Source organism: Stegodyphus dumicola, chromosome 7, assembly GCF_044657685.1.
Source record: "Stegodyphus dumicola isolate Sdum_Otavi_A_Nest chromosome 7, ASM4465768v1".
NCBI classification, from domain to species: domain Eukaryota; kingdom Metazoa; phylum Arthropoda; class Arachnida; order Araneae; family Eresidae; genus Stegodyphus; species Stegodyphus dumicola.
In genome coordinates this window covers 158,654,460-158,675,421 of record NC_140774.1, presented here as the reverse complement: position 1 = coordinate 158,675,421, position 20,962 = coordinate 158,654,460, and the positions used below count along the sequence as shown (strand labels likewise).

The 20,962-nt window shown below is 35.6% G+C and overlaps 1 protein-coding gene across 4 annotated transcripts in view; it reads left to right on the top strand.

Moving 5' to 3' along the window:
• Positions 1-20,962, top strand: part of Nep3 (M13 family metallopeptidase neprilysin 3) — a 169,666-nt gene that overhangs the window by 92,905 nt on the left and 55,799 nt on the right. For all 4 annotated transcript variants that reach the window (XR_015042219.1, XM_085820979.1, XM_085820978.1 and 1 more), the window contains 4 exons: positions 3,449-3,611; positions 8,948-8,999; positions 10,972-11,039; positions 16,491-16,615. Coding sequence is in view for 3 of the 4 variants with exons in the window: in XM_085820979.1 (XP_085677105.1) it covers positions 3,449-3,611; positions 8,948-8,999; positions 10,972-11,039; positions 16,491-16,615 (408 nt within the window). In the remaining variant the exon portion in view is untranslated. The remainder of the gene's footprint in view (positions 1-3,448; positions 3,612-8,947; positions 9,000-10,971; positions 11,040-16,490; positions 16,616-20,962) is intronic.

Genomic DNA, 20,962 nt, shown 5'->3' with positions numbered 1-20,962 from the left:
CAGTTGTATGGTTCGTGGTTATTTACATGTTCCATTTTTACTTCCTTGTACGCAGTAAAAAGAAAGTATTGTAATCGCGAAAAACTTCAGGCATCATATTTCAACGAAAATATCCATTTTGACTGATATCGAATGCAATTTAACGATATATTTGCATGACATCCGTACGTAAGGACAGAACAGAAAACTCGTTTTTCCCCCCAAAATTATAAAACTGACTTAAAATGAATTCTGAAGAGAATTTTTCGTGGCGTCTGTGCGTACGTACGTACCTTTAGTTAACCTGCATGCAATAATTATGGAATTATTAACAATTAAATTGCGGCTAAGCCTAATTTTTGATTACCCTGGCTGAGTTGTAAAATGAATGAGATGTAATCCTGTTAAATGAACCTAGCGCCGAAGTCTCGCTATGGTAAATAAATGTAGTGAACTTTAAAGAATACATTTATTCTATTGTGGTTTATGCGCTATCCACGAAGTAGATTTAATTCAAAATTCGTTAACTGTTAATTCAATATGTTTAAATGAAATGCAGCAAAATTGCGTATAATTTAATATTCTGTACAAGTCATGTGGTGTACACATCAGATTTTTTTTTTCAAGTAGTCGCAGAGAAGACATAATCTGTAGCCGTTAAGTCTAGCGATCGGGTGATGCCAGTTAGAAATAGAAAATTGAAAAATTGTGCAATTGCCAAAAAATTTCCTTTCAGGTAGCCATTACTTGTTGATGAAAATATTGAACCGTTCTGTAAATTGTTTGTATGTTCTCCAAATACAGTGAAACCTGGGTTCGCGAATTTAATTCGTTTCTGAAGGCCATTCGTTATTTGAAATGTTCGTGAATTGAAACAGTTTTCTCTATAGGGATTGATACAAATGGGTTAATTTGTTCCTGGATCACAGATGATTGCTCATATAAATTTTACAACAGTAGATAGTGAACAAGTTCATAACTCAGTAACTAACTACAGCACTCATTAAATATTAAACGACCTGTACAAAGAAGACTGAACGGCATTAGTGGAAAATTATTAGGAGAATGGTTATTGCTTGGATAAAAACATGAAGTTTTCATCCAAGCAACATGAGGTAATCATGTAACATCAACATGAGGTAAACATGAGGTCGTTCTTAGGAAGCAGCTTCTCTTAGCTATGTCTCTAACACCCACTCTGTTTGAGAACTTAGAGACAATATACTACTTAAAATGTATTCAGTATGACTTGTTGGTGGTGTTTTTAAAACGTTTCTAATGTGAAACATTGTATTGCCACTGAAATTGGCTTAGATCAGTTTCTGCTTGTCTCGTTTAACCGGGGAATATGACCGGCCATCTCTGGGCATGAACGATATTAAATTGATGCTCCAGAAAAACCAGTAGCTCAATTTTTTTTTATTCCAGCCGATCGGAATTTTCGTGAGGAAGTCGAATTATGAAGAATAATTTCGGTGTTCCCAGTTATTCGAAGTTGCTGTTAGAAGAATTGTTCAGGAAAAATTTAACTAATAAAAAGTTATCTCAAGTCAACCAAAAATTGTCTACCATACTTATGCTGAAATTAGGCAAATTAATCATCATACAGATTTAGAAATTATTATCAATGATGTTCTTTACTAAAAAGGATTGAAGGCCAGAAAATTAATGTCTTAATTTTTTTCATCTATTTTTCTATACTTTTGTTATTTTGATTGAATTTCAATGCTTTTATTTGCCTTTTTTTAAAGATATGAACCATTGCTTGTATTATTTTCCTCAATGTGGAAAATAGTTATTGGAAATGCGATCTTATATTACCTTAAAATTTATTAAATATTAAAGGAACACATACCCTTCTCCGGAATGAATCACATATTTATCTTTTTGAATCGGATGAAAAATACAACCTAGGCACGGCTCAAATAATTAATATAGAATAATATGTCAAAATTGTTGTTAAAATCCACCTAGGATACCTTCACTGACTAATGTAAAAATCAAAATACTTATCCCGCATGATGATGACCTTCATTATATAAATTTTCAGGTATTGCCGTTCTAATCCGTAGAGCGGCTTAGCAGTTTCGGCAGTCATAGTCTTGAGCCCGGTTTTGAATCTCGGAGAAGACATCAATGTTTATATACGTATAGTATTTTGGGGGCATAGGATGCACTTGAAATATCGTCAAACTGAAAACCTTCGAAACCTTCGAAAACCTTCGAAAGGTGGATGGTAAGAGGACAGAGGTTACAGACATTTGGATCCTTACCATGAAATTCTCTCCATCGAAATTGGAAGAGGACTGGACAAACTCGCTCTGTCACCTATAAGGTGCCCAAAGCCTTTCTGAACACCTATAATGTGGCCAAGGCCTTTTTGAAGAACAGATGTTGGTGCTCAAGACCTTTTGAGACCTGACCATTATTTATACCAGATGAGTATACTCAGACTTTATCTAGAGTATACTCATCTGGTAAACTAGTAAAACAAATAGCATTCTTTCCTATTTCAATCATTTCACGTTCCGGAAACAAAGTGTCGAAAATAACGCTATATCTTTTAAAAGTTAAATGCTTTTGATCTGAGCTTTAATGATATTAGATAACAAAGATTTAAGCAAGTGATTTGGCAACAAGATACTTTGATACTTTTATAACATGCTAGTCCACAGCAGGAGATTTGCTTTCATGCTCTTACCAGTTCCTTAATGAGTCCCAAACGGGCCTGGCGGAAGTGAAAAACATCAGCGACGTTTTTTCCAGGGGAGGCAGAAATAGATGGAGCAAAGACTGTGAAGTATCTTGCTTCTTTTAGAGAAGATGCTTGACTGTCTGTGTGTTGAAGTACTAAATGGAGTCCTAGAATGGGTAGAAAATGAGAAAATGAAATCTACGATTGAAGGAAGTCAGTTCGTGAGATTTCGCTTTCTGATTGGTTAGCTTGGTCACGAAAATCATTATACAAAACATGTGCTGCGAGCCGTAAGAGCCTGAATACAATGTCATAAGCTTTGCCACACACTCTGTACATATGCTCAGACCAGGTGAATTTTCCGTTGAAGGTGATACCCAGATAATTAGCAGAACTCTCCCTTGGGACTTCGGCTCCGAAAAGCTTAGCTTCTGAAGGGATAGTGTTCCTTTTCTTATATTTCCTTATAAGCAGCATTTTTGATTTTTTTTTTTAGTTAAATGCACGTCTTTCACCTGTTGCACCATCTCTCGATTTCTGGAATTTTCTACTGAATTTTTGCTAAAGCATGGTTTGGTCTTCTTGATTTGACAACAAGTGTATAGGCCATTTTTATTTATGTGAAGAACCGCAGTTATAATTTTTGTTTGAGTTAATCTGGGCAATTAATGCAGATATACTGAAATACTGGTACTATTTTTCACTTTTAATGGTAAACTTCTTTTTAAAGCTTTACTGTAATCTGAGTTTGCAGTATGTATTTTTCCTCCACAGCTGAGCTTCAGTCCTGTTGAGTACTTCCAGAATAATATTGAAGTTGGGCAGTTCTCTCTGAAAGTCAATATGCGAAAACTGGACAAGCCCACCAATAGAAGTGAATGGAAAATGACTCCACCCACTGTGAATGCTTACTACACGCCCACCAAAAATCAGATTGGTACGACTTTCTTTTGTTATTGAAGATACTTAATTTCTAATTAAAATTTAATCAACGTAATCAAAGAAATACTTTGAAAACTAAAAAACATGTTTATTGTTTACTACACTTCTCTAAAAGAGTATAAATAAAAGTGCATTTTATTCGTTATGCATTTATACGTGCATTTTATTCGTTTTCAGTATTAATAATTTTCCTTGATACGTGTTTAAACATTTTAAATTCTTTACGATTCAGAAGAAAAAGATTTCTCCCCCTCCCGAGAGAAGAGCGGCTATATTGCTAGTTTATAAGATATATAATTAATAATTTGAATTTGAATTTGCAGTGCTATAGCAATTAATAAAATTTGTTGCGAAACGATCGAAATCGAAGCAAAATGAGAATAAAAAAATGAGGTGCATGGCATGAAGGATTTTTCACCTTCTTCTTATTAAAACTTAAATGATCATATACATATACAGGGTGTTTCAGGAATTTGGTTACAAACTTTCAGTATAAACATAGTACACTTGGGCTATGGAGATATCACATAGCAATGCATGCTCGGAAACGCTTTCCTGGCGCGGTAATGACAACTCAGAATACAAGAAAAGATGGACACGAACAGAGTGAGAAAACATGTTTATTATGATCAGGGCAGCAAAAACCAAGGAATGAAAACTAAAACCGGCAACAATTATCATCAAAGAAAGAATTAAATTTACGGCATCGAAATTACGACCCCGAACCCTGATGCAGACCTCATATCTCCGGCGCATGAAAAATCTGATGTTTTGGAAAATATCTAACATGTCCCGGGACGCATATTTCACAAGTGCACATCAGCGTAGCCACTGAGGGAGGGGTTTCGAAAATGAACCAATGAGCTGCTATTGCTCTTGTGACGCGAAATCTTCGTGCATGTGAGCGTATGTTGTTTACGTTTTAATTTGCATTTGTTTCGCAGTTATAAATTATATGGCGTAATAGTAGAAAATCTTGCAGCGCTTTCGTTTTCTGAGTTTAATTAATCGCTGACATTTCACTTTCGCGATTTTTTATCACGCATTAATATTTAGATTGATATTCACGGCATATTATGTGGATTCAGAGAATTCAAGTGTATATATTTTTTTTTAATTGAGATGAGAATGACTGAAAGTGTTACAATGAATCTAGTGTTTTCTTATTTCAGTGCATTCTTTTGATTTTTAAAGTGTAAGATTCAGAACACATATGATCTGATTATATCCATTGTTAAAATTAAAAGTTATATGTCAATAAATTGAACATACTCGTTGTGAATAAGATAAATTCACTCTGCTTCATGAGTATTTCTTGTGTAGACAGTTCCCTTAAAAGTGAGCAGTTATTAAATGTGAAATTTAACACACTAAATGTATACGAATGCAAATTAGTAAATTTCACTTTGACTAAAATTCTGCATTGGTTATTATCATAGAACATCTTTTTCATATAGACTGCAATAAAAAGTGCTGACTTCTATTTACATATATAAGTGGTGAAAATATTTTTCTCATACGCATAGTTTTATGTAAGATTGCATTTGGGCTCAGATGTTTATCACATATTTCTTTCTTCATCTTATTTACCACGTATTGAGTAATATTTCACATCTATATTTTTGCGAAATATCCAACATGTGTTTGCATTTATTTCAACCAGATAGTGAAATCTTCATAATTGCCTATATTTGATCTAACTTCGCAATGAAAAGTTTCAGAAGCAATCGACTATTCTTTAATTATTTTTTACAGAAAATTGCGTGGCAGAATATTTTCAATCATCTTGCTTAAATCTCAAAGCACGCGAAAGGTCATGTGACATGACAGAAATATTACTGGATGCTCATTGGTCCATCCTAGAAGCCACTCCCTCGGTGGCTACACAGATGTGCACTTGTGAAATATGCTCCCGGGACTTCTCTAGCAGCTGCCATGATGTGTACAACAAGTTCCCGAGGACTGTCAACGGGAGAGGGGTTCGTACACTAGTGTTGACGTACCGCCAGAGAAAGTAATCAATGCAAGGGAGGCGATCTTGCTAGACGAAGCACGGGACCATCCCAGCTGATCCGATGTTAAGGATACGTTTCATTCAGCTGGAGACGCACATCAATGTTGTTAATATATGCAAAAATTTAACATTTGCAACATTTTAGCTGCATTGAGCATAATAAACATGTTTCCTCACCCTATTCGTGTCCATCCTTTGTATCGTCACTAACGCGCCAGGAAAGCGTTTCCGACCATGCATTTGCATTTTTGATTTTTCATCTGTAGGTGTACTCTATCTTTCCTGAGAGTTTGTAACCGAATTGTTGAAACACCCTTTATACACATAAGGTAGGCTAAAAGCCTAAATTCAATTACAAAGTTTGAAAAGCAGGAACTCAGTAAATAGTTTCATCGAACATTTTTTACATTCAGTTGTACTACATAAAGTAGTTCAAATTCTAAAACAGAGTTCATACGTTATCGTTGAAAAGATTAGCCGCTGTAAGGTAAAGTTCATTATATTTTTTCAGCTGATGTTTAATGGTTGCGAATAATAGGAACTGAGTACCTCTTCCTTTACATCTGCAGTGAAGGCTATTGGATTGTACCTGAATCTTAAAGAGATTTTGAATATTTCCGAATATAAATTTGGACCAACATGTAGTCAGTCATTTAAAGATTAGAGGCTGAGGCATGCGGTGACGCTTTATAAACAATATGTGAAGGGAGTCGTACAGAGCAACACTGTTTCTGAAAAAAGGAAAATTCTTAAAGCTAAACATTAAACGTTGGGCGCCACTTTGTGAAGCGGGTCGTTTTAGATAGGGTCATAGAAGAGTCCTGTATAGTATAACAAGTATTTAGTAACAGGTTTAAGTTACACACGGGCATTACATTTAACTTTAAGAAAAATTACAGAGCAACAGTCTGGTACAACCTATCAAGTGGGAGCCTTGGCTTTTACTGAAATACTTCTCTGGCTACTCACCAGAGGGCAGCCTTGTTGTCACAGTTAGTCCAACAGTTTATGTTAAAGGCTTGGTTACAAATCTATGATTTGCTCTTAGTTTAATCCTCCCATATAATTTTGCTATGTGGTAAATAAAATATAATATCCTCTTCATTTCAAACATCTAGAAGTGATTTGATAATATTTTGCTTTAATTCATCTTCTAATACGTTTCTGTATTCGAAAAATATATTAGGATATTTTAAAAATCGTTTTTTAAGTCGGTTGAATTTTTGTTTTCCATAATATCATTTAAATTTGATGCTTCACGTTCCCAAGACTATCTAACGTTGTAGCGAGAATTTTCATATATTATTACCTGATTCGAAATATTCAATCAATTAATTTTCAGTTGAATAGAAGTTTTTCTTCTTATTAACAAATCCTGAATTTTCCAAGTTCTAAAATATTTTTATTTGTTCCGAAATGAAATGTCTTCCCTTCCGCAGCTATGTTGAAAGTTAAAGAGATATTATCGTCAGGTTTTTATACTTGTAGGCACCTATCAAAAATAGTTTCCACTGCAACAAGGTTTTTTTTTTTTTTTTTTTTTTTGTGTCCCATTATTATATTATAGAATAATCTACTATATAATATCCCATTACTATGTTGTAGTAATCCTATTAAAATGGAAATAGATCCTTTGCTATCGAGAGAATCTGAAAGTATCAAAATTTTTTAACTGTCTCTTTTGCCTAATTTCTTCTGATTTCGGAGCAATGATTGTACCTGTTATTTGATCAGTTACTAACAATTCAACTTCTATTCTAAAAGAGAGAAGTCGCTAAATTTCGGATACAGAAGCTTTCGTTGCTTCTTATCCAAGAGAAATTTAAACACTTTTTCCTTTTTTGATTTAACTTTTATCGTGCAAGTCTGTGTAACAGTATTATGTTATTTGCACTATGTGAATCGACCGAAACAGTTTCTTCGTTCTGTTGCTTAATTTGTGTACCATTTTTCGAAACTAATGAAACTTTTTATCAATTGCTGCATTTTTAACTGTGGAATTGGTCTTACAACATACGGCTTTCGAATGTTAACCTTTGTCAAATTTTGCAAACTTTGGTTTGCTGTTGTCGGTATTCCGAAATTCTGTGGCACAAAGAACGGGCCTTCATCCTAATACTCTTCATTTCCGCGCTTCGGTTTGTGTGGAAAACATAAACAATTGATCTTTTCTCGCAGTTCTATTTCTAATCGAAAAAAAAAGTCTAGAATTTTTTTTAAATCATAGGTTGAAGAATTTCCATTATTTGTACGATGAAACTCTAAAGTTATAACGTTGGGGAAAATGTTCATCAAAATCGCAGTAAACATGTTGGAATGTGTTTCTGGTTTCATATCAAATACTGAACTGGCTTCTGATTGGAACGTTAGTTGTAGTTTCCGCAATTCGTCACTTTATTTGAACTGGATTTAAATTTAAGAGGTTACAGATGCGTGTACCGATAATAAAGTCATTTTGACTGAACCAATTTTTAAGAATGCCTATGGCCGAAGGAATTAATCCAATCGTTATAGTCTCTGTAAAATTTGTGAATTAAACGTTTGAGGAATTTCACATTTCACAGTCTTTTGTTTTAGACTTTCACAGATGAATTATTTAAAATCGTGTTGACGTGAGTCAACTTCAATCAGATTTTGTATTTTTTCATCTAAATTATGTGGTTTTGTTTCTTGATGATTTATTATTTCCGAACAATTTTCTAACGCCTTTTGTTTTTCTTCTTCTAAATATTCATCTACGCTTTAAATAATTTGGGTTACAGAAGCCCATACCTGTTCTTTTTGTGTTTAACATATTCCGTTCCATTTTTGATAAATTATCAAAAGAGACTTAATGTTTTGATGTGTTCGCACAAAGTACTGATCGAAAAGTCGAAAAAACAAATTTTCAAATATTAATTAGATTCTTGTCGGCCAATGTTGAAAAATCGATCGAAATCGAAACACAACTGAATCAAAGAATAAGGTGCGTGGCATGGAGAATTTTTCATCTTCTTTTAATGAAAAACTAGGCTAAAAGGCTAAATCCAATTACAGAATTTGGAAAGCGCGAACTCAGTAGTTCTATCGAATATTTCTAACATTCAATCATACTGCCTACTACAGTTCGAATTCTGAAACAAAGAAGACTGAATTACTCATCAAATATTACATAGTCACGTGTCTAGACAAAGAGGGCTAAGTAAACCAACTGGGTGGTTTTCTAGCGCCATATATATAGAAACTCAGCATAAAATCTTTTATTTCTCCATAAAGCATTGCGTATTGAATGTAATTTTCGTATAAATATAATAATCTCAAATTTCTGTTTTCCTTAGTTTTTCCCGCTGGTATTCTCCAAGCTCCCTTCTACGACCCTCATTACCCCAAGTAAGTATTCTAGTTATATTTTCTGCGTGGAATAGAATATTGGACCTCAGTTCCAATATTTAATGGTATTAAAAATTAGAGTCAGTATCTGCAGGGCTTAATTTTAAAAATCAATCCTTGAAAGCCACATAGAGATTCCTGTCAGGAAAGGTTAAAAACTGAAATAAAATATAAATAATGAAAAAATGATAAACAAATAATAAATTAATAAACTAAGTAGTCGCAAATCACACTAAGTAATCACAAAGTTAAACAATAAACAAAAATAACGAAGTTCATCTTGTTTGGGGCTCTGACTGGAATTATAATTTTGCTCTCAAGTCGGAGAAGTACCTCCAGGTGAATTTAAGCCCAGAATATCTTTAATTGTATTTAGTATTTTATAGCGTAATGTACTGCATTTATTTATTTATTTAACGCATTTCATGTAATAACTTCGACGTATATTTTTGTTTAATCGAATTTTTGACCATCTATTCGGTTTGTAAGTATTTGTTTTATGTAGTTTGTTGTATACTTTGTAATACTAAACAGATTGACATTTGAATTATAAAGACAGCTTAATTAGAACCTATGATATACGCAGAAAGCCTTCTATGTGAACCTTAATGATAATTTTATCACCGAATCGACGATACTTAGTTATTTCTTGGCAACATTTTCGGATTCTCTGGAAAATCATTTATGAACCTCATTTTAAAACAGCGATTTTTCTCGTAACTTCTTGAAATTCTTAGGCAACCCTAAATAAATCATTTGCGCTGGAGCAGATTGTCAGGTAATTCAACTATCCATTTTCCGAATCATGCAACTGTACTGAGCTCCTGTTTGGTGATTATTGCTGTAGGCATTCCTGTATGAATGATATCAGTGATCTGCGATATTCTTGGCATGTAAATGAAAATTCTTTTTATCTTTGTTGCTGTACGAGCTGTGGTATTTTTCAGTAAAGCGTCAGTTGCTTCCTTTACCTGTGGCAGAGTTGTTAAGATTTCGAGAAATAGATAACGCCAAACAACATTTTTTATATTGTTGTAAATTTTTGTAAATATTTAAATTGATTTGATTGCATTATTCGTTTTGTGTATTGTTGTAAGACTGTGTATTGTTTTATTTAGCCATTTGCTTATTTGTTACTTTTAGGACGTTTTTGGGCTTATTTTGTTTTCAACTGAATTTTTGTTCACATCTTTCGTATATTTTTTATTTAAAATTGTAGTAGGTCTTTCAACTCTGAGTCCAACAACGTTTAAGTTGCTGAATTAGAACGGGATACATAATTACAAACGCTGCTTCTGATTGGCATTGACATATGGTGAAATCTAGCTAACTTGGCGACTTTCTGTAAGATTCCGGAAAACTCATTTTCGGAACTCTACGACTGATTTTCCTGACGCTTCCAGAAGGCCATGCAACAACGCATAAATACGGCTCCAAGAGCTAGGACGTGTCAATTGTTAATCAGCTCTGAGACTTGTGGTTGAAAGAGAGTTAGTTTTATTGCGTTTCAGAGTTTACTGTGTGAGTGATTTGGGAAATTTACGATATTTTTCGTGCGCTGAGGAAGAATTACTTTATATCTCCATTATCTTCAAGCTGTTGATTGTGCTGTGTGCGATTATTATATGTAATAAATTGTTAGTTGTTCCTTTTATCCGGAATGATTATTTGAAGGAACAGTCATGAACCCGTATCTTGCAACAATGTACTATCTCTTTTTTTTTTCTGATTTATCGGTTTAGTTTCTAAAACGGAAATGTGGAAACCAACGGAGTTTTTTTTTTTTTTTTTTTTTTCCTTTCTTTCGAAGAAAGTCTGGCTATGTGGCCCTGTCGGAATGCGTCGAGTAATAAATAAGATTTCCTAGAGCTAAAATTTTTAATCTACATTTAGATGCATTGAAAATTTTCATAGATGCCATGTAAAACTTAAAATACTAATTCTGGTTATTAATTATTTAATGCTCTTGCAGGTCCTTAAATTTTGGTGCGATGGGTGTTGTTATGGGACACGAATTAACGCACGCCTTCGACGACCAGGGTAAGTTCCGAAATAGAAATTTTCAAACTTTTCACCTTTGTACGACTTTTGCAATAATATTGATGTATGGGTTAAAACTTATCTAAAGCTATCATAGTTAGCAGTATTATAGTTATCTCTTTTTAGTTAAATTCTTTTATAGTTGTCTGAAAAATTCGAGGCGGAATATTTCGAAAACTGTTGGACCCTCACGTTATGCTGTGATTCATTTTTCATCCACATGCCTTTGCAAGAGTTCCTACCACACAAGATCTTGCACTGCCGCTACCGGTGACTGTTAATCCATAAATAATCGGTGACTCATAGTTTAACGGTTAACCAACGGCCTTGGTGGTCATTTTTTTTTCCTGTGATTATTTTTATGTATAATAATCTGTCTAAATAGGCCCGGTGGCGCAGTGGCTAGCGCATCGCGCAGCAGCACCACAGGTCCAGAGCTCTATTTCCGGGCTGGGCAAGGTCGACTCAGCCTTTCATCCCTTAATTTCCATCACTTGGGCCGACAAAATGAGTACCAAGTTCGCTTGGGGACTAAACACTCGGGGGGCCTGCGACAAGTTGACCACTTGTTCAGGGCATATACTTACGCACCCCTGGGCTCACGGTAAAGAAAGCAGATTTCGGGCACTACAGGCCTTGCCCATTAGGGCTGTTACGCCCCTGAGTTTAGTTTTTAATGTCTAAATTTACTGTGGCACACAGGAATGGCGGCGGTCCATTACGTTATCTGTCACCAACATCAACCCGATATTTCTCAGCCCCAGATCACAGTTGATCAATGATCATAGCAGTTATTATCCTTGTTCGGTTTAATCAGCTTATACTAATCTTTTCTAATGTATTCAACTACCCCCCACCCCACCCTTGCCTATAGACCGGAGACCAGTATTCTTGACGGTCGGCAGTGTCCTGCGATTTAGTTTTAATTTAATAATCTAAATTTACTGTGGCACTTCACGCTGTAACCGCCTATTGATCACTAACAGCCATGGTCACCAACAGCAGTCCATAAGCTGAATTAAATTCAAAGGTTATTGTTGACAGGTATCTTGACAGTCATCACGATTATTAGTTTAATCATCTTCTAATCAATATAAATTTGCAGCTTCGTTCCCGTTCAGTGACTTATGGTTTGACTTTCGGAAACAAATTAACTCTGTAATTAGTGATCTTGATGGTCACTGGTGTCCGATGATTTATTTTTGTTTATTTTCTTTCAAAATTTACTGCTTTACCCTATGAAGGTGGCCATCGACTGTAAGTCATTAGTCACTAATACCTATCTAGTGATTTTTAACCCACAGATCACTGTTTAGCACTGGATGTGACATAAATCATCGTCATTCACTTTATATATATATACACTGGTGTGCAAAAATTAAGGACGAGACGATTTTTTCAATATAACTTTGTACAAAAGCTTTCCAAATCAACACATTTAATACCGTAAGATCCCCAATACGTAAGGACATGAGTAATGTAAGCAACACTTACTAAAAGAGAAATCAGAGGGATAAAAAGAAGCTTTATTGAAAAAGTAGCATGGAGCGCAATGCGACTGAAGGCCGAAACATCCCTGTGATGGGTGTCCAGCAAGAAACATCCGGTCTTTAATAGGGGATATGATCTCCCCTGACTACCAGGCAGGTTTCACAGCGTCTGCCCATACTGAGAATGAGGGTGTCAATGAGTTGTTGAGGCATTGCTGCCCATTCGTCTTGCAGCGCCAATCGAAGCTCCGGAATCGTTACTGGTGGTAAGGTACGAGCTGCCAAGCGTCTGCCTAGAAAATCCCATACATGCTCGATGGGATTGAGATCTGGAGATCGTGCCGGCCAATCCATACGTTCAATATCCTTACTCTCTAAGAGCTGTTCGGCAGCTACTGTGCGATGATATGGTGCATTGTCGTCCATGAAAAGGAACTGCGGACCCATAGCGCCTCTAAAAAGACGCACATATGGAAGAAGAATCTCGTTACAATAACGGGTCTCGTTGACTGAACCTGCGTCGAAGATGTGAAGGTCTGTACAACTACCAAGCATGATGCCTCCCCAAACGAGAACACCGCCACCTCCATACCTGTCCCTTTCAATGATGTTTGAGGGATGATTGCGGCTTCCCCTTCCTCTCCAGATGAGTATGCGATGAGAATCGCTACTCAGACTGAATCTGCTCTCATCTGTAAAGAGTACTCGTCCCCATTCATTGTCTCTCCAATTCCGATGTTCCCGGCACCACAGAGAACGCCTTCTCCGATGGGCAGGCGTTAGAGGTACACACCGTACAGGGCGTTGTGCAAACAGACCACCACCGTGCAGTCTTCTGGCCACGGTAAAACGCGATATCGGTCGTCCAGTCGCCTGTGTCGTGTGTCTAGCGATTTCTCCCGCTGTCTGCCGCCTGTTTCTTCTGGCCTGTAAGGCAATATACCGGTCATCTGCGGGTGTGATTCCTCGTGGACGACCACTACTAAACCCCCGGACAGCTGTTCCTGTAGTTTGAAATTGTCTCCGAAGTTGTGAAACGATGCTGTGAGCAATTCCGAACTCTGCAGCCACACTTGTCACACTGCGGCCTTCCTCCAACTTCCCAATGATTCGACCTCGGGTGAAAGCATCCAGATGTCGTCTAACAGATTGATTATTCGCCATTTCTCGCTGAGGCAGCAACTCGGGGTGATTTTAACTGCTATACGGCGTGCAATCTCCTTGCCAGAAATACTGATCTTACACCGACAACATACTTTATACTACTCAGACACTCCCCCATTACGTCTACATGCATATGTGCGCATGTACTACCGTACATCACCTTACTTAATCTCCTGATTGGTCTTTCTGTCCGCTCTGCCTCTTCGTTCAGCTGATATGCTAATTTTTCGACTTCCTCCTTAATTTTTGCACACCAGTGTATTTTACTTCCCCAGTGGTCAAGTGGTTAAGACCACTGAGTGCGTGTAGTTCTTCCAGGGTTCGAAACCAAGCAAACGGGGCTTGGTTAGTTTTCGTGGTTTTCCCCAAGTGTAACGTGACTAGATTAAGTTTTCCCCAACAAGTCCTCCATGAAGGCATCTTCCCCTTAGGCAAATAACCTTTGTGAGCTTTGCCATATTTCATTAACTAGCTAACTAACTAATTACATTCTAATAATCTGTTTAAGTGTAATTAGCCCATACCAGTGACATATGGTTTGACTACCGAAGACTCAATCCGACGATCAGTTGCCCTGATGTTCATTAGTGTCATTCTTGTAATTGCATGACGTGTCTAAATTTGCTGCGCCACTTCACGACGATAGTTTTGAACTGTACGTCATCGGCTATTAACGGACATGTAGCCATCAGTGATTTTCAATCCATAGGTTAAGGTGGACCATTGCCTTGACGGTTATTCGTGGCATACAATTTATTTTAGTAATTTATCTAAATTTACTGATACTATTTCGTGTTTATAAATGCTGTAGATACGTCTGCTTGCTTAATAATTCAGAATAATAAAAGTTTTTAAGAACATTCTTCGAGCTAGTTATAGAAATATTCACTAAAATAATGTTGAAAAAAAATTTTTTTTCCCTTTCTTTCTTTTTCTTTTTTCCCCGTGGCATACTGAGGGTATATCTGTAATTTTCCCTTAGTTCACTGACAAGTTATTTTAATTTTTGTATCTGTTTTGAATTCTCTATTTCCCCTCGCATTTATTCGTTAGGATGCAAATTAAGTAGGTGTATTTTAATTATGGCAAAGCCCACTAGAGCTATCTGCCTAAGGGGAGGGATGCCTTCGTGGAGGACTTTCTAAGGGAAACTGGCTCGTATACACGTCACACATGGGGAAAACCACGAAAACACCCATGCAGCCAGCCCGTTCGCGGGATTCGAACCGCGGACCGAACTACCAGTGTTCAGCGACTTTAAGTAGGTGAAAGAGAGGATTTAAACGAGTGAAACGAGAAGGTTAGACAGAGCGTGGTTTCGCTAGTGTAGCTCACGTTCCCTTTTTGTTCTCCTGCTGTTAATCTTAGCAGCGGCTACACATTCTGGCTGTTTAATTAATCTATCGCCTGTGTAGATTGCTGAGTCAGGGCGTTAAATGAAATTAAATTGTGAAGTCTAGCATTACTTCTTACCTTTCGGATTTATTGTTAAATTAACCCTTCAGTTCTCACCGCAAGTAGTCGGTGTTTTCGTGAGCACGGAGTCCGTGCCTCTGTTAAAGCGTTGTGATCAAGAAAAAGGGCTTTTTACACCCTTTGCCGCTTGCGTTACTCTTCACGCCTGTGCGAGAAGTCGCCAGGCTAAACTTTGAGATCTAGATACTTTGTATGACAGCCAAAAAGAACAAATCTTATAACTACATCCAAGTTCGATTGTATAATGCCTAATGTACTGGATAATCTTTCTGAAAGTACTGATGTCATGTAGTTTAATGCAACGTAAGCAGGTATCACTAGACTGCTTATAGAAAGCGTGCACTCAACGTAGTCGCGAAATTGATCCAGGTATCACTGAAGTTGTAGTAATCGCGTTCATTTTTGTCATTGACCTCATCTGCTGGACATCAATGAAATAAATCTTGCCAATGTTTGTATGATTAAATTGAATTTTATAAGCTATGTAGACGTTTAACCTGCTCAGTCTGCAGACCACTTTTTCTTTGCCTTTAACGTTTAAGCACTATAAGAACGTTAATTGAATTTGGAGGTAAAACGAAACTAAAGTTTATTTGAGCTACAAACTGGTAGATACAAACTAAAACAAAATAACTGAATTATCACTCCTTACGAGGTCTGGAAATGTCAAATTGAATACTATCAAGCCGGCTGCTAATTATACTCGACTTCTAAACATAAATAATAAGAAAACCGGAAGACACGCAGCAAAACGAGCACACTTAACCTGGGAGGTAGATCACGAAAGAGATCACTAGCTACGTCACTAGCTGAGTTGCTAAATTCTGTTTTCTACACATATTCTTTCGGTAAAGTTATTTAAAACTCACTTAATTTACATTTGTGACACCGCTTTCGGAAGAAATAGAAAAACAAATTTCAAACAAAGAAAAACTGTTATTAATTTATAAAATTCTCTAGTTACCTTGTTACTAACTTTTGTGTTATTATAGTATGGACCTTACAGTTTCCAAGGTTTTGCATTATGAATCAAATAACACCAGCAACAACAAAAACAAAAAAAGCGAATTTTTGAATATCGAATCTTTTAGTTTCGTTGAATGTCTGATCCATGATATTTTATTTTAAATGTATTTAGTTTGTAATATGTCCATTTGATAATTTTCATGAACACGAGGGTCTAATGCTATATAAAACAGAACCACTTCTTTCTTAATTTTCATGTCCTTTTATGTTTAATATTTTTTAATTCTTAATCTAAAAGCTCAAAGTTTATCAATTGCAATTAATCTACATACCAATTTCGTTTTTTGTTTTACAGGCAGAGAATATGATAAGTTTGGTAACCTCCACCAGTGGTGGAAAAATTCGACCATTGAAAACTTCCGAAAACGAACAGAATGCTTTGTGGACCAATATTCCTCGTACGAAGCCAACGGCGAAAATGTGAGTTTCACTTCTTTCCCGTCCCGGGAAGTAGATAGAGTAAACACTGACATTCACAATGAGTTTATAAACTTCAAATTTTCTGTATTTAGAACCAGTACATTCTTTGACTAATGTGTTTAGCGGAGACTTTACACATTTTTCAGACCGTTACGTTATGGCAACATGCCAGTCATCAGCTACGCTATCTAACAAGTGTTTCTGTTACACAAGCTATTATAAAGTCTTTAATTATTCTTCCATGCGGTCTGGCAAAATTTTGCATTCGACGCGACATAAGATCTTCAGTTTATCTTTCAAATTATAATTACTTAAATAAATTGAGCGATTTAAAAGCCATAAACGGAGTTAATACTACATACCCTTATCCTTTTTATGTTAGAAATGCATTTAGAAGAGCTTTCCCAAAACTTTTGCAGATCTACGTTGCGTTCTGCTATCATGCATTTAAAATTCATTTGATCTGTCGTGTGTTGGACTTGCACGAAACGTAAGATCTTTGACTTATCCTTTACGTGACCTTGCCAACGACCGCCCCTTTAAAAGTATTGCTATTTGGTAAAGCGTGTGGTCTTTAATCTACAGACTGGTGCAAATTATTATGGATTATTTGTGAGAAACTTGTTGCTAAAATATATGTTGACATAACTAAGAGGGATTTATTATGCATTAACTACATTTAATGACATTTCCAAAGAAAATATTTATTATATTTTAATCTATATTAATATAGTATTTCAGTATTTAGTATGACACCATTTGGCTTTTAATAATACTTGTATACTTTGGGATTTCCCATCTGAAAAGAATTTACTGCTGGAGATCTTTGTCATAATCTCATATTCTCTGGGCTTCTTGAATAACATTTATCCATCTTTGTTATTCCTTCATAAATTTTATTGTTGAAATTATTCCTTCTTTGGGTTCATATCAGGACTATTTCCAGTGTAAGCTAGCATTTGAACTTCTTTAGAAATAAAGTTCTAGATGTATAGCAAAGAGCGTCTTTTTGAAATCTTGCACCACTTTGAGGAAACCATACATTAAACTGTGGAAAGAGATATTTTACTAAAATCTCCTTACATTTTTGTGAGTTTACACTCCTTTTAATTTTTTCGATCTGCGTAATGCCATAAACAGATATGCGGGTCGAAATCATTAAAGATGAAGGCTGCTTCCCCTTCATTAAAATGTAGCCTTCTTTTGTTTTTCTTTGCTTCCTACGACCATGTTGAATCCTGTTATTAAATATTTGGTTTAATGTCTCATCGAAAAAACGCGTATTGTTAAAATATATATCAATAATAATGAAAGAAGTATTTTTCAATTAGGAAGAGGCTTTAACAAATGAGTCAACATAAAGAATTAAATTTGAATAAATATCTTGCTTCATTCCTAAAAAATCTACGTGGCATGATTTTGGGACAAGAAAATCGTTTCTCGATCATAGAAAGTGTAAACTTACGCTTTCTATGTGACCTAAAATTTTTCAATTCAGCTTTGAGAAAGCTTTTTTTTAATAATAGTGGTGCTGGTTGACATACCATAATTTTACCACTTTGACATACCATCTTATTCGCGTGGATGATAATTTTAGTTTATATTATAGTTATTAATTATAGTTATTATTTAGGCTGCCATACAGCTACATTACATAGCTGTTTACAGCTTCTCAAAGATTACTGAGAAGCTGTACTTTGCTGTACTGTCCAACTGTAATTAACTATCAAAATTTTGTTTATTTCTGCTTTTCGTATATGCAATTCATGTTCCCTGACGAGAAATTTCATCGCTCTTCTAATCTGGCAGATTGGAAGAGCGCAGTCAAGACGCATTGATATGATATGTTAAAATTCCTCAAGAATTAAAATCGGAGAGGCGATCTTTATGAATCAAACAACGAATTTTACTGATAGATAAGAAAATGAGCTGAAAATTGAACTGAAGAATCTGAGCAACCTTGTAATTGATAGAAAGATTAAATAGCTGTCAAATAAATATGGATATAATTTACTAAAACACTGTGGCATGTTTTCGTTTGTACGCGTTGTCAGTTAAACATGTTGTCTGCTAGACATGTTGTCGGCTAAATATCTTGTTGGCTAAATGTTCTGTGGGCTTAATGTATTGTCTGCTAAATGTCTTGTCGGCTAAATGTCTGTGTCAGTTAAATGAATGCATCAGCTAAGTGTTTTGTCGGTTAAGTGTCAGAGATTCATTTGAATTGTTAAATAAATTCAGGAAAATAACTCTGCAAAAATAAATAACCTAAAGATTAAAAATATTTATACAAAACTTAAAATGGACAAGAGCAAATTGAAATTAATGAATAAGATAAATCTGAATATTAAATTTATTTTACCAGTAAAATAACGAAATATTGTCATTTCAGTTTGTTAAATATAGGAAGTTTAATTTATTTAAAAACTGCTCTCTGAAACTAAATGCAGATGACAATTTTCACACTTTATATAGACAGTTATAGGACTGAGAAGAGAATTTTTTAATGTTACAGGATTGACAGTTATAAAAGATGAGACCGAAAAGTAAGGTTATTGATGTCATAATAATAACTGTATTATATATTTACATATAAATACACCACTGGCCTTAGAAGTAGTTCCCGCCGTCTACAATACACTTCTGACAACGTTCGTACATGTTCTGGAAACTTTTAAAAAAGTCTTCCTTTGAGACTGTGTTAAGTTCCTTTGTAACAGCAGCTTGAATGTCTGAGATTCTTGAAAATCGGTGTCCCTTTAGCGCAAATTTCAATCGTAGAAAGAGAAAAAAGTCTGCTGGAGCAAAATCAGGGGAATAAGGAGGGTGAAATAGCTCCGTAACCTTTTGCTGCGCGAGGAACCGTCTAACACAGATTGCAGTATGAAAAAATAAACATCTCAGGCATTGAAGCTGCTGTTACCAAGGAACTTAACACAGTCTCAAAGGAGAACGTTTTCAAAAGTTTCCAGAACTTGTATGAACGTTGTCAGAAGTGTATTGTAGACGGCGGGAACTACTTTGATGGACAGTGATGTATTTATATGTAAATATATAATACAGTTATTATTATAACATCAGTCACCTTACTTTTCGTTCTCATCTTGTAGATGAATTTCTTTTACCTGCATTTCAGCAAAATTGATGGAATGAATGGTAATCAAGACATCAAGTTGGTTCTTAGAAACCGAGCACATCCTTTCTCAAGAACAAGCTAGGTTCTGTAGAAATTGGTCAACTATCCATCAAGTTGCTTGATTAAGTCAAACTATTAATGATTCTTTGCATAAAAGAAACGCGATGATGGAGGTGTACGTGGATTTCAAATCCACATTTGACTCCGTTTAAAGGGAGAGGATGGTTTCTAAGCTTAAAACTCTCGGTGTATGTTCTAAGGTGCTGAGTTGGTTCCGTGAACTCTTGGGTCCAAGGGGCTGTTGAATACGTTATGGAAACGCTACCTCAAAATGTTTTATACTCTAAATTGGATTACCGCAGGGTGAAGTTAATAGCTGATCCCTTTTTAAACGTATATATTAATGATGTGATTCCGTTGAAGAAGATAGTTGAATGCCTGTTGTAAGCGAACGACCTAGTTTTATGGACCCACGTAGCAAGAGAGAATGCTAAATTCGAAATTGAGAAGAAACTAAATGAAGCACGTTTGAAGAAATAGTGTGAGGAAAATAATATATTGGTAAATTTAACAAGAACAGCAGTACAGACCTTCTCCCTTATGCACCGAAATATTACCCCCGACATAAGTGTACCTACGTAGGAGTGGTTTTCGATAATAAACTGAGCTGGGTGTTCCAAATAGAATCTTTAGGTGAAAGAATTGAAAAAGATTCAGAATTTGAAAACGTCTCTGGGGTTATTCCCGGTCAACACTAAACCAGGCTTACAAAGATTTATTTTACCGGTCTTTTGCTACTGCTGTGACGTTTTGATCATAACTCCAAGAAATGTAATTGAAAAATTGGAAATCTTATAAAACCACAAATTTAAGCTAAAAACTACCCATGGTCCTTTTTACAAACAACAGACATATTAAAGTTATAATCGGAGAGAAAGCCGTGCCGCTTTAGAGAAATTAATAAGAATTGGGATCCCTTTTCGGAATTATTACAGAAATGACCACAAGAAACTTATAACCCGAGACCGATTCCTCCAGAAAGGATGAAATTTAGATCAGACCTTGAATTGGAAAATGAGAATTTTCAGACTTTTCTGAAACCCTGTAAACCTTTGGACTTGATTTCGGAAAATATCAACTTAGATCTTTTTCAACATAGTTTGCAAAATCAAATATCTCTAAATATTAAAAAATTTTGGCCCTTGAAACTA